At 46.8% G+C, this 14,712-nt stretch overlaps 1 protein-coding gene across 1 annotated transcript in view; it reads right to left on the minus strand.

Annotated features, from left to right (window-relative positions):
* LOC144732864 (regulating synaptic membrane exocytosis protein 2-like) overlaps positions 1-14,712 on the minus strand; it is a 77,851-nt gene that overhangs the window by 38,620 nt on the left and 24,519 nt on the right. Inside the window, 3 exon segments of the mRNA XM_078614516.1 lie at positions 2,867-2,986; positions 4,650-4,714; positions 10,756-10,809. Of these exon segments, the coding sequence (XP_078470642.1) occupies positions 2,867-2,986; positions 4,650-4,714; positions 10,756-10,809 (239 nt within the window).

A 14,712-nucleotide genomic window follows, 5' to 3' on the forward strand; every position in this document is an offset into this window, starting at 1 on the left:
CGTCTCGTGGTTCGGTCTCGTGGGAGCGTCCCTGTGTTTGTGCAATGCGGAGGGCACGAGGGGGAGTGGAGGTTTACTGCAGGCTCAGGGAACAGTATCGCCACTCCCTGCACTTGCCTGTGCTGGTGCTCTACCTTTTTTGCCAGATGGTCTAGAGAGAGACGCACTCAGCAACCTGCTCCCATCTAATCAGCTTTAATTAGATATCGATCTCATGCTAAGCCTCCTGATACACTGTGGCAACCCACGAGCCAGGCAAAGCTCCCCAGTGGGGAAGGAGGGGGGGGTTAAATTAAAATGACAAATCGCCATTGTTCCTGCACGGTATTTTGGTAGGGAATCTGTACGCACGGCCCATAACCTCCGGCAGACGAGAGGCTGCGTTCATTACGCATGTATTACATTTATATGTCAAGGTGGAACAACAAGTGAAAGGTGCAGCCCTGCAACTGCTTGCTGACGCCACTGCTGCCGGAAGGGCCTGCACTACAGAGAGCTCCAGACGGAACCCCTCCACGGGGGAGGGGAATTCATCCGACTTCATCACGATGGCCAAGGCGTCTTGGGAGATGTGGGAGGACCTAAAGTTACCCCACCACATGCATTTTGCCAATCGAATAACATTTATACTGCTGGGTGGACAGAAGCGCGGGGGGCGGGTTTGAGAAACTTCATTCATGTATCCGATTGAGTATAGACTGAAGTTTACCTTTTATAACAAACTAGCTTCACTACCCGACTTCACCCGGGACTTGGATTCACCACGCCCGGCCGCCTTTGTCCCCCCAGTGGCGATGTTCACACACACCAGTTACTCGTTTGAGGCTGAGTCGACCTAGGGGAGGCCCAGGATCAGTTCAAATAATCGTCACCGCTGGTGGCTGTGAGCGGGAATCGAGCTCGGGTCGCCGGGTTCGTAGCGCAGCGTAGCGCTAACCACTACGCGACAATGCGTGACGCTTCCACATGCGCGGGTCACGTGACAAATGTGACGTCACAGCTCAATTGCCGTGCAAAAAAATATGCATTATTGAGCCCCCCCCCCCCAAAAAAAAACACAAAAGTGTATTTTGATCATTTTTGCACGGCGTACAGTCTGGAAAATAAGCACATGGCAAATTTCAAGTTTGTTGCATGTCGGGAAGTACGCTAAACATTTTGAACAAACACACATAATCACAAATTTCCCTTTTATATATATAGATGTCTATAAACATATTGAACTTAAATAATAATATTTAATACAATAATAATTCACAGACTTTTGTCAATCCACTCCTGGGTGAGGCCTCCCCACGGCGTGCCGGCCATTGAGGTTTTGTGACCATACTTCACCACCCTGGTCAGTGCGCGGGTTGGGGAAGGGCTGGGAACAGAACCCAGGTCGCCGAGTTTCATAGTGCAGCGCGCTGATCACCGCACGCACCACTGCTCCTCCAATATGGAACCGGATCACATTTAAACCGAGATCAAAGCGTTTTGTTGGGTTTTGAGTGTTTTGCGGTTCAACATTTGGATGGATTCTGACTGATAATAAAGATTTCTCTCTCTACAATGTTCTGGATGACCAATATGTGCACATCCATCTGTTTTACCCGGGGCTAATCGCGTCGCTATATTTTTGGCTGCCTGTACTTTTTAAGAGAGCTGCCGAATGCAGATTGACCGCGATAATCCTGCAGTCCGTTGCTTTGATGATTCCTCCACTCTGCACAGCCCCATGAGTCAACGGGTTGTTCGGCAACACCTGGGGTGTCAAACGCTACCAGTGTCCACCATGAGCATTGTCCACCACGGGACCAAGTCCAGCATGGGCACTGTCCACCATGGCTCAGTGCAGAAGGCGAGCAGAGATACCATCTGTTTTATAGACACACTTTCATATGCGTTTTCATATAACCCAGATGTTTCACATCACATTCGTCTTTTTCCCAAAACAATATCCTCTATGAAACATACTCCAGCCCCCCTCATGAATAAAACCATTCGAGATAATACGTAAAAAAAGCAACCACAACGATCCCGCTATCACATATTTGTAATCCAGCCAAAAAAAATCATCGTGAGCATCTGCCACTCTGGGGGGGTAACGATAAGTATTTTTGGGGAGGGGGGGGGTCAACGGCTCAAAGGCCGACAGCAGCTTGTGTCTCGTGAGAAGGCGCGTGTCCCCCGTGTCCATCAGCTTGGTCACACTGCGACTGGGAAGTCGTGACGTAGCTTTCTCCTGTCCACGTCTAAGACGTAACAGCGAGGACGGTAAACTCCTCGAGGGCATCGTTCTGACTTTACGGTGGAAAGCAAAACCCACGAGCAAACTCGACTGCGTGCAGGACGCGGGTGCGAGCATTTTTCTAAAACTTACGGCTGAGTGCCGCCCAGCTGTTACAAGTAAAGTTTGGCACAAAAGGCGTCACACCGGACATACAAAGTGTTGCCAACTTAGCGATGATGTCGCGAGGTCTGGTGACTACCTCGCGACAAAAATGTACTTTCTGGGATGAAGACATGATGCAGATTTAGGACTAAGTTCAGATGCGTACTGAGGATCCTGTATCCTGATAAAATGTCCGGGGATATCTAGATACTTTTTTAAGGTTCGCTGGCGACTTTCGCCTTCGAGGAGTTGGCACACACTTATAGATAGAGGACCTCCGAGTTTGGGAAATTGTTGGCATCAGCTCATCACGTGGCTGCCTTCCTGCTTGTCTGTGGTTCCTCGTGCCTCTGTGCATTTAACAATTTGAAATTATTATATATAGTCAAGTCAAGCTTAAGGATCTACAGAAACACAAATGCTGCATTATTGCAGTGCTCAGTAGGTATTGCCACCACTCTTCCGCTCAAAGTGCGACCGTTTGCTTACCTTGAGTCCCAGCAAAGCTCCCGAATCCTTGGGCATCGCGCTCCCGGTGAGCGCTTTGTTGAGAACGATCTTGCCAATTAGACGGTCGCCTTCATTGGACGGCTGCCAGGTCACTGGTTGCTAAAATTAAACCGAGAAGAAACATTCAGGCAAACCCGCTCTTAACGAGTTGCGCACATCGATTGCTTTTTGGTTGATGTAAACGCTCGTTATGCTTAAATGCACGCGGCAAAGAGCAGTCCAGACGTTCGAAGACATACGCCTTCTCTGTGTTTGTGTGTGGAGGGGACAGAGCGATTAAAGGAAGGTGCTACAATTACCATAAGTCTGGTCTGAATCCTGTTCACGCACTTAAGTGGCAATTAGTATATGTATCTGATGTAGGCCAATGCTATGTCAATCCTACATGACATGGGTAGCGAGTAAAAGGCAAAGGTGCAGCCCTGCAATGTTCTCGCTCGCACCACTGCTGGTGGAAGGGCCTCCACCAGGAGGATATTTTGGACAATTCTTTCACACTGGTCAGACGCGTGAGAGTATCCACAGGTCACTCCACCACACGACCTCCCGATGTCGTTAACCTATTAATACCGCTGGATGGACAGAGACAAGGAATATGAAGAAACTTGCCCATTTGTCAACTGCCATGCCAGGCGATGGAATATAACGAGTGACCTGTGAATCACAAGTCCGGTGTGCTAACCATTACACCACCAGCAGCTATTTTGAGCGGCCCCATAATGTGTCAGCACTTGCCCCATGGCATAAAGGAAGATTCTTTAGCTTTAAGTGTGTGGGTGACAGAGGGTAAGAGTACACCAATACTCAACATAGCTAGCTGTTAAGATTAAAAAAGAAAACAGTTTCACGACAAAACAATGTTGAGATTTTGTAAGGCTCCGGCTTTTCTCGTCAGAATTAATTGGAAAAGCTCAGCTGGGAATTCTCGCCCAGTCTGCAAAGAACCGGCAGTAAATGCTCAACGTGTCAATAAAACAAAATGTGCACTGAATTTTCCCACCTGAATTGGGAATTTGTCAGGGCAAGCAAATTTGGTCTCCGCTAGATTTGAAAACAAAAGGCTGCAAGCGCCGCATGCGGGGTGTGTAAATGTTACTGCTGAGCCATCGCTCTGGATGTTACGCTTCAGGATGCAACCCCCGGAAATAAACACAGTGACAAGTAATCACTTAACGTATCTTTCAAAAGGGACACTGCAGCCCATCAAATCCATCAGATGTCTGATAAAGGTTTATGCATTTCTATATGAACGCTATGAGACACCATTTCTTAAATCGCCATTTACAAAAAAGAATACTGAACATTATACTGTACATATTTGCAAATGACGGCAGTGTGTGCTGTAAGGGTGAGAGCCGTCACATTGCAGGATAAACAGAATACACCGCTGTTAGTCGATACGTAGGTCACGTGGTAAAGTGTGGGTACTACCACCTCGTCCCATGATGTCAGGACAGCGTGGAAGAGTAGGCAAAAATATACTCTCGAGGTGTTACTTGGAAGGGCTTCTCTGCCAGCAGCGGCGCATGGAAGCAGTTGCAGGGCTGCGCCTTTACCACCCGATACAATTACACTTGCGATGTACAGGGACACCGCAACACGCGGGGAAAGAGGTGCGACGTTTTCCGCGTTATCTAATTGGTCGAGGAACCTAGCCGTTAATCACGAGGGCGTTCGGCGGCTTCACCGGATAGGCCACCTCTAGTGATGGTGGCACTAGAGCGGTGTGTGTGCGATGTGGAGAGACTGGTGCTGAGCTCACCGCCGGAGTAGAGGACCCATCGTTGTGCCAGGAGGAGTGCTCAAGCCAGTAGTAATCCAGGTTGCCTAAGAGCAAAACAGTAGCACAGACACATACAGAACGATAAATACACGTACACTCACAAGAGGACAAGCCATTCAAAAGGACGTGTTCAGCCCAATCATGCTTACAGTCTAAGTTTGAACGATACGTGCAAGAAATGTGACTTATCTCTGATAATATAACGGTTTTGGTAGTCCATGGGATCAGAACAAACATCTCATCACCTGAGATAACAACACTTGCATTGTACCAACATCTTTACATCGCCAATAAAAATAACCTTACTTAAGAAGTGTGTTAGCACATGATCCGCTTGCATTCGCCATAGAGACAACGTGATAGCCCTAAACAGTCGCCACCTCGCGTGGTATCGAATGATGCTCGGGCACACGGACTCAAAACGACGTGAGGGATTAGTAATTAGATTATTAATTATTTAGATTATTCATTATTTTACTTTTCCTGTTACCAAAAATAACATTAGTAAATCGGGAGCAGGATTCAGGCAAACTGTAATTTGTGCATTAATGCAATACTTATAAGTAACACAAATTAAACATTATTTTGTCAATATTTAAATTGATGAGCCATAACCACACCGGACTGCTTACATTATCCTCTATTTACCGTCCGGCTCGTTTCGCGCGCCTTGCCTCTCGCGAAATAACTCCGGACGCTCACAAAAGTGTGTCCTGGCTGCATGGCCAGTGGTTTTAAGAGCGGTTTGTAATATTTCCATTACGGAGACGGTCGCTCCCATTATGTAAGCGGCAGTCATGCCCGGCGTACAACTGCCTCGGTGTGCCGGGTCCCTTTAGAAAGAAGTCATTTGGATGGTTATTCAAGGTAGCATTAAGAACTAGGCTGTGTCCCTCAAGAATAAAGAGCAACATGAAAGATCTCTCATTCCCTTTTAAACTCTGCTGTCTCTCCGAGCCTCCCGCTAGCTCACGATCGTGGAGAAGCAAAACCTGCGCTGGATTGTGCGCAACATAAAATACCGCAATTCCAAATCAAACATCAAGGCGAGTATGGATTGTAAATTCCCACCGATTATCATTGGAAGATTGTTCATCCATTACTCACCTCGCACACATATTACGCGTATTGACCACGCGGAGGCAATTATCTGCAGTATGCGGTGTAATCAATGGATATGTGAAATTATTCAGCACCAACACTTATTCAGAACCTGGAGTGCCTTTGCATTTATGAGTTATGACTTTTCGATGTTAATTCCACAAGCCAAATTCTTTCCTTCCTGGTTAAGCGCTCCGACGTGTTAACAGCCGATAAACGGAGCTTGCTTGCTCCAGTTGGGCATCGATGCGCTGTGCAGAAGGCCACTGTCAAAAACGTCCCCTATTAAATATTTGTTTTCATTCCTTTTGAGGCAAGTGTCATTGAGGAATGAGATTTTGTGCTGAGTGCTTATGCACAGCTGCCAACGGCAGTGTCGTACAACACAGTTGTTTTATTTTACTCGGTAGCATCATAGTGCATTATCACCATCATCATTGACCGTGATAAATCCACTGCTGGATGATGGCCTCCCCAAGCCGTTGCCATCCCTCACGATCCTGTGAAGCAACAATCCACCGTCTATCTGCTACCAGTGAGGACGCGATTGGAACGCGTGATAAATGGGTACACCACAAACCTATTGTCGGTGCAGTGGATGGAATAGAAATGCACCATCACGTGAACTATGACCTCAGCCCTTACAAATTGATTGGCTTGTTATTGTTCATTATACTTCGTAGACTACTACACTATGTTTGAGTGTATAGCTGTGCTGTACAATTAATCGTAATTTACTGTACTTTGTCAATCCACTGCGAGATTGTCAGTCTTGGGGGTTGTTTGACCAAACTTCTCTGAGCTGGTGAGGTGCGGGTTGGTCAAGGCACGGGGAGACCAGACCCGGTTCAAATGTCACTCGCCACTGATGTTCGCTGTAGCCAGGAATCAAACTCACATTGTTGGTTTCGCAGTGCCCAACTTCACCCCTGTTTCTTCTAGAGCTGTACTGCACCTAATACTTCATAGCGAGCGTGGTGTTAGAACTAGATTTTAAAAAATATTGACTATCCATTTTCACCACTGACAATTGTTTTTAGTATTAATACATACAGTTGTTAATATGAATATTGATATGTTGTTCATTCGTCCTATGTATGATGTTCAGTGAATTATTGCCCACCTCGGTTGAACTGCTGGTTTGTTAATAGGCAAATGAACAATCATTTATCCGAACAGAGGGCATAATAGTGTGTTGATGAAGTAGATGCCTTCATGAACTGGAGAAACGGTGGTTTAAAAGGATGGCTATGGAATATTCCAATCTAGAAACATTTTAAACCCTTTTAATGTAATTTACATTACTTTCATAGCATGTGTTATCGTGCTTATAATGCAAATATCTGATAAAAATAAACCTCAATAAATGGCCGGTATATTCTTATATCCGATAAACAGTGCATGATTCTGATCATACATTGGAGCTGATTAAGTGGTCATCGTAACACTGTAGTTGTAAGCCAAATTGTTTACTGGACAAATTATAGCATTAGGTAAACATTCTGTGAACATATTTATTGCAGGAGAGATGTGGCTTTTTATGTAACACATTATTGCTTCTGCACTTGCCAAGAAAAATACAAATTGGTTAAAATCACACAAGGAATCTAAAGCCCTTTGTCAATGCACTGCTGGATGACAGCCTTCCCAAGCCGCCGCCACCTCTCGCGATCCCACGCTCAAACAATCCACCCGGCACCTGAACTGGTTTCATCACTCCATGTCCACGGTGGCCGTCCTCTCGGATGCATTCCGTTCATCGGCTGCCACTCCGTTATTATTCTTGACCACACTGGTAGCAAGATATCCTGCCCAAGCCCACTCACTTTTCTTATCGATTCGAATTATGTCATTAACCTGAATATATTCTCACACATTCACTCACACGTTCACGTAACCATGCATGCGTAGACACACAGCAGTGAATGATGCGAAGTAGCCTCCAAGTTTCATTGCCAATGCGCAGCATCATTTTTAATTGGGGGGGGAAAAAACGTAATTTCGCGGGATGAGAGATTATCAAAGTAATCATCCATTAGGAGGGGAATGGGAGCTCGCGCTCCACTTTCGCTGGTGATGGGAAAAATATGGCAGCAATATTTGTGAGTGCGTGGTGTCACCGGGCACGTGGAGTCGAATGAGTTCCCCGAATCCGTGCCACTCTGGGAGGGGCTGGCTCAATGGCTCCACGTGTGGAATGATCGCTTATAGTAAACATGCCACCAAGCCCCCGAGCTGCCCAAATACAGAAGTGTTCTGCAAACCGTAATGGACGGAGTCCCACACAAAAACATCCTGCAGATGTCTACGGGGAATAAAGAGCCAGCTCATGGGTTTGCTTGAGAAATAGAAAAAGAGTTTTGGTTCCCTTTGGACTAAACAATAACACCTACTTCGCTTAGAACAGCCATGCAGTCCTGAACAAGGTGTGTACAACTATTTGTAATCGTTCTTCTAAAACCAAGCACAGGTTTCGCATTCAACATATTAATGGTAAAAAAGGTAAAGGTGTAGCCCTGGAGTTGCTTGCTATTGGAAAGCAATTGCAGGGCTGCACCACTGCTGGCGAAGGGCCACCACTAGAAATAGCTCCAGAGAGCCACTCCAGATGGTGTTCGGCCTACTCTTCCACACTGACCACACATCTCGGAAGAGGTGGGAGTACCCCCACGTTATCCTGCCGCCACACGTGACCTGCTGGTCGACTGTGGGGCTCCCATTTGGCCTGCTGGCGGATTTAACAAACCTTCCCATCGTCTCGTTCAACGTATTGTGCATGATTCCACACTACACCATGCACTCCCACTCCCATACATCGCATTGCTCGTGATGGCATCGATTTCCATCCCTGTTTTAATTCCTGAGCCCCGTAGCTACAAGCTTTAATCAAATACACTGCATTTCACAATCTCCCACGTATGTACACATTCACCAACAGCCTCGGCCTATCGCGTTCTCCCCTCATGCTCCCATCCCTTGGGTGTTCATCCCTCCCACGTGCAAAGAGATCGCTTCGTGGGCGACAGATGGCAGTGCACAGAATTGCATTGTACTGTACCTCTATGCATCCACATCTACGCTCCCTGACTATGCCAAACTACACTGGCCAGCGTGGTGAAGTACGGTCTCATAGCCCCCAACCCCACTTCGATTCTCACGTTGTTTTGAGGCCCTCAACCAGCAGCAGACTGACGAACGAGCTGTCTGTTTTAAGATACTTCTTCCAGATGGTTAGTCTTACCATTTGAGCATTCAGGACGATATCTTTCTGGCAATCCAGCAGTGGATTTACAAAAGGGTACAGATAAAATAACCCTTTAAAATTAATTAGGCCCAACATTGAAATGCAGGACCCTACGAGACAAGAGTGGTAAGGCTCAGCGAGGCTCTCCTGGATACATAAATAATATCCTTGTTATTATACGGCAGCATAAGAATAATGTCGAATTCAGAAAGAACAGCAAGTCTCTCAGACTACAGTGACCTCAAACACTTTTTTCTCTCTCATATGTAACATGAAACGTGGGTTATTTTGAGTCGGATTGAATTGTCATATTTCTGGATTGTTGAACCACGTTCAAATCAATTCAGAGGTTTTGATATCGGGTGTGCCGTGGAATGTGATCTTGCAGTGTGGTCCCGCAAAACATTTGCAGACATTTGAACACGGGTAACTCTGTTACTACACGAGTCATGCTGCATCGATACCCAAGAGACCTTTAGCAACATGAATGTAATGCTGTAGGGCAGTTCCACAAATCACTCAAAACCTCGACGTCAAAATTTCAAAAGAACCCCAATGATACACGTGGCGTGTCATTTAGAAGGTAATTATCTCCAGTTGAAGAAAAATACGGCTTTGTTATGAATGAAAACAAATCATCGCCATCCCATCATGGATGGAGGAGACAATCGGTCCGAGTACATCCGACACCACCGTGACACTATGAGAATGTATCTGCTATCAATAAATGTGGACAGATGATTTCCAGCTGAATTACAGAATTCCTAATTGGTTGACGAACTAAGCCGACGCAAAAATCCGCTTCACAATTACACGCGCGATTTGCCACTTGTTTAAGCCTGAAATGTACATCTGAAACCGTGACACTGGCCCCTATCGCTTTTGCAGCTGCATTGTTGACGAAGCCCTCTGTACAGTATATAGTTGAAATGGTGTCTAGAAAAGCCTCTATTTTTTTCTCGTTATATTTACATATTGAAAAATGTAGCTCAAATTATTACAACCAATAAGGGTCCTGACCAACGTTATGAATGTAATGACGTGCTAAGAAGTAGAGCTGGGATGTTGGTTTATGTTTTTGATTACCGTAATATTTTAGTCCGATTTTGTTGCATTGGCAGTGGGGCAGGGGCACACATAACCAACACTCAACACGTCCATCAATAACTCTGCCATAAAAAGGAAAATGCATGTAATAGGTGCCGTTCGGGGAAATGGGCGTGATGCTATAAAGAAGGGCCATTTCCTGAAACGTCACCTATTATAGATATTTATTTGATGCATGTGTTGAGATCTCCTAAGAGTTCAGCCTCATCTGTTTCACTTTGCATATCAAACAGCACTCGCGTGTCACGTGGCATTTTCAGCTGCAATTGATTTCCAGACACCTCAATCAGGCACAGACACCTAACAAGACAGCGTGGGCAGTGGGCGACTAGTCGCTGAGGCATCTCTCATTAACCATTTGGTACAAATCGACGCCTCGATTCGCAGAGATGCCTTCGCCGCAAACGTCTCAAGAGCTGAATGACAGAGAGCAACGTCCACGGCAGCTGTTTGCAAGCGAGCGCTTGCTCGCCAGTGCGACTCCTATCGCAGACGTTTCTCCTTAGCGCCTGTACGGCTGCGTTAGACTGGTGCACGACATGCCGCCGTACGTGCGCGCGTTTGCTTCACAGACACGCCATTGAGAATCTTATTGAGAATCGCAAGAGGCAAGGGGGGGGGGGCTGTACTGACCGCAGCAGTCGGGAGACGGTGGACATGGCAGCGGCTGGCGGTGGAATACGGCTGCTGTAAGCAAATACCGACCGGGAAAAAAACACAGCGCGCACACAGATTGGATCACATCGCATCCTCCCAACAGCCGCATGCACACCCTGCACACTGGGGTTTTGTTTTTCTTCTAAATCCCGGCATGCATCAAAGCGCGAGATAAATAACGAGGTGCATCAAACAACAACGACGACGCCAACAACACATGGGCGAAGCGCACGCCGTGAATGTTAACAAACGACATCCTCAGCAGTCCCTACAAATGGCAGGCTAAAAATACACGGCAAGACGTATCCAGCATTTAAAACGGTTACTCAATCGTGCATTTATCCGAGCAGTCTATTCAGCAAATTATATAACACGGTGTACTAAATAGGTGTATAAACACTCGTCAATATTATGACTACACTATATACGCAAATATAAATGTAACAGCTATTCTGAATCCGACAGTTTAAAAATGAAAATATTTAAAATCCGTCGATGTCGATACCACAGCACATTTCAGCACCAGGCGCTGTCCACACACACACCCAGGCTCGCCCCGTTCCACTGTACCTGAGTGTAACGTGTCTATGATCAGCTGTATAAAGCCGGAAAACATCGCTTGCGGTCGGACGCACAGGCGGGCGGGTTTCGTCGCATCAGAGGAAAATTCCACGGGAAATGAAATGTGAGAATGAGAGCAGCAGCGGCGAGCGGTGGCGGCGACGGAGGATCTGGGCAGCAGCAGCAGCAGCTGCAGCAGCAGCAGCAGCAGGGTTTTCGCGCGTCCTCGCCGATGATGCAGCTAACATCGTTCCCTCTCGGAGACTGCGAAGCGAATGGCCGCGAGAACCGATGATGCTGAGGTCAGCACGCCGCAGTCCGGGGAGCATTTCACAAGGCCTGCCATGGAGCTGACAGTACCTACGTGCGCGCGCGCGCGCTTTGTACGTAGGCGCAACCCTGCGGTGTCAATAACTGGCGGACCCGCGCACGAAGAAGGGGGAAAAAAAGACGCTTAAAATTCAATACCCTAGTGTAAAAAAAAAAAATCAAATCGGCTCCGTCGCCGGCTGTACGCGTGCCCTCCACCCCCACTGCCCCCCCGCCCCCAACACGGCCAGGGTAGGACGTGAATTCTCGTAGTCAGTACTGCCGCTCCTCGTTACAATGAGCACGGCTGTGCCATTCAATCAGCACATTAATTATTCATGATCCTCCCGGTTTTTTTTTTTTCTCTGAGCCTTTTAACGGCTGCCGCAGCTATGGTCTTCAGGCACAGGCTCTCTGTGATTTTTTCATATTTAATTATTTTTGTTATATTTTTAAGGCTGCTCCTTCACTCCCTCCACCACCCCCACCACCATCCCCTCCTCTTCCTTCTCCACCATCACCTCCCTCTCCCTCCTGCTCCTCCACCATCCCATCCTTTCCACGCTCAGTCACGCAGGCGATGATAAAGCTGGCGTGCAATTGACTTGGGAAGGGACCATTAGCGGCAGAGAGGGACTGTGATGTAGCGACAATGCGGGCTGGATTATTCATCTTTGGAATCGCGAGCGAAATTTTGAGACCAATTAATTACTCCGTGCTCGTGAACGGGGGCGCCTTGCCTACGGTCGCCCGTATTTCATCTCAGCGGCGATTTGTGTCACAGCTGCCGCATTGGAAAAAATGCCCCCCCCCCCGTCCCTAGTTGTGTTGTTACCGCGTGCGCCTCCTTAACGCGGCAGTGTCAGTCCACCGTTGAATGGGGCAGCGTGCACGCGAATTTGACGCGCCATAAAAATTATACGGCAGAAATCTAATTAGCGGAACGTTTTGAATCGGCGCGTAAATCTAGCGGCGCACTTATTAATTTCCAACCTCTGCAATGTGCATAACGTTTGTATAATTGTCCCCTGCTACGGCAGTCTCGTGGAGAATTAAATGTATGGTAACTTTGTGTAAGAAACTCCGGCTACTCATGAAAACATAGAGGAGCATTTGCATCAACTCCTCCGCCGCGAAAACCTTTTCTTTTGAGAGAACACCGCTCTCAACATGAGCCCGGGTCGCCGTTCCTGTAACGGTGATTGGCAAGGTGCTCCATAAATTCCTTCCGTGTCCCGTCATGCGGAAAATGTTGATGCTTCCAAAAGCTGACCGCACACGCAATTTCAAAAGAACATTTCTTTAATGCCCACTGCTAGCTGCTTACGCCGAGCTTAAGTGCCGAGACAATCATAAACAAATGAGTCACCTGGACCAGCATACGATTTCAGTACACGTCGGTTTTGATTTTGATTGGAGGTCACAAACAAGGTTTGAGTCGGGGGGTTTAATTAAGTATTAAGACATGATAAAGAGCCAATGCACAGCACTTCCATATAAAATAATAAGCAAATGCATCAAACAGCTCATTTCCGGATTTGTGCTAAAATGATGGGCTCTATCCCCGGGAAATAACGAGTTTTATTTTGCAGTGGAAAGGAATGGCTCTGGGCTTTGGAAGTGGCTAATTTACGCTTCTGCATCACTCCGCTGCAGCGAGACAAATGTGCCTGTCCGGTGCTTATACATCGGGCTTGATGTAAGGCCGACTGTCAATCACCCTCTTAACTTTACAATACCCTTCATATGGGTAAGGTCAAGAGTGCCGTGGAATGGTGGGGGTCCAGTGGGGTGGGGGCCCTGGGGACATGGGGGAGAGGCCGGTGATACGTGGTCAGGCTAATATCATTTTAAGTGGACCGGTTCTGTTTTCCGCTTGCAGTGTGTTAACAAAGTGTTTCGCCATCAATATCAGCAGCAGCGGAAAGCAGCATCAGCCATGGTCAATCCACTGTTAGATGAACGCCTTCCAAAGTGTTTCCCCCTCTCTCGCGATCCTGCAATTTAGTAATCTGCCTAGCACCTGCACACGAAGCTGATTTAATCGCTCCATCTCCTCGTACGGCGTATTTCTCGGAAGCATCCCTTCCCTTATAATTAGTTACGTGTTATTAAATGTATTACTGTGGCTGAAAATGTAAAAACAAATATAGAGTATATCATCATTATAACACTGCAGAAAACAAACCCCAAGTGTAATGGTTCACGTTGATAGACTGCATGCAAGATCAAGAATAACAAATGCACACAAGCAGCCAGGTAAAAATAAACTTCATATACAGAGAGTAAAACAAAAACATAGCAAATCATACATTGACAGTAAATGGTACACACAACATCGTTTCCAAAGCTATGCATTTGTAAAAATTACAATAATGCAGTGGCTCCATTAAAATGTGCAGAATGGGTAATTTATCATCACGCCTCTACATATTGACTGGAAAATGCTACATTGAGAAACATTATTGAGCTGGAGGATGCCGTATTGAGTGAAAAATCCCATTTTATTTGTGTGGACATCGCTTTTGTATGGTGGAATTTAGTCTTAAAATAGCATCAGCAAAAAACTTTAAAATCCATCAATATTCACAATGCCCCTTGCAGCTTAGCACAAGTCATTATCACACGTTAATAAATGTCTATGTAAACTAAGACTGCTTGATAAACAAATACAGGACAAAGATCCCCCGTGTAGCCTTAACCGAATGTTGGAGCAAGTTCTGTTAGCAAGCAGCACCTATGAAGGCCAGCATGGCACGTGAGGGGGTGGGTGGCCAGAAACCGCGCCCGGCCGCCTTTGTCTCCCCAGCGTTGATATTTACACACTGCACCCGGTACTCATTTGAGGCTGAGTTGACCTAGGGGAGTGCATCGCCCTAACCGCTGCACTCACGCTCCTTGACACACACACACACACACGTGCGTGCAATACAATCACACAACGCAGACGCCTTTCACACAGTGTAAAACTACACAGTGACACGTCAATAAGGGGGACGTGTGCCACGGTGTAATGGCGAGCACACTGCCTGTCGGATTCCCCGGGACGGCAGTGGAAACAAT

This window comes from Lampetra planeri, chromosome 2, assembly GCF_965212315.1.
Source record: "Lampetra planeri chromosome 2, kcLamPlan1.2.h2, whole genome shotgun sequence".
NCBI classification, from domain to species: Eukaryota; Metazoa; Chordata; class Hyperoartia; order Petromyzontiformes; family Petromyzontidae; genus Lampetra; species Lampetra planeri.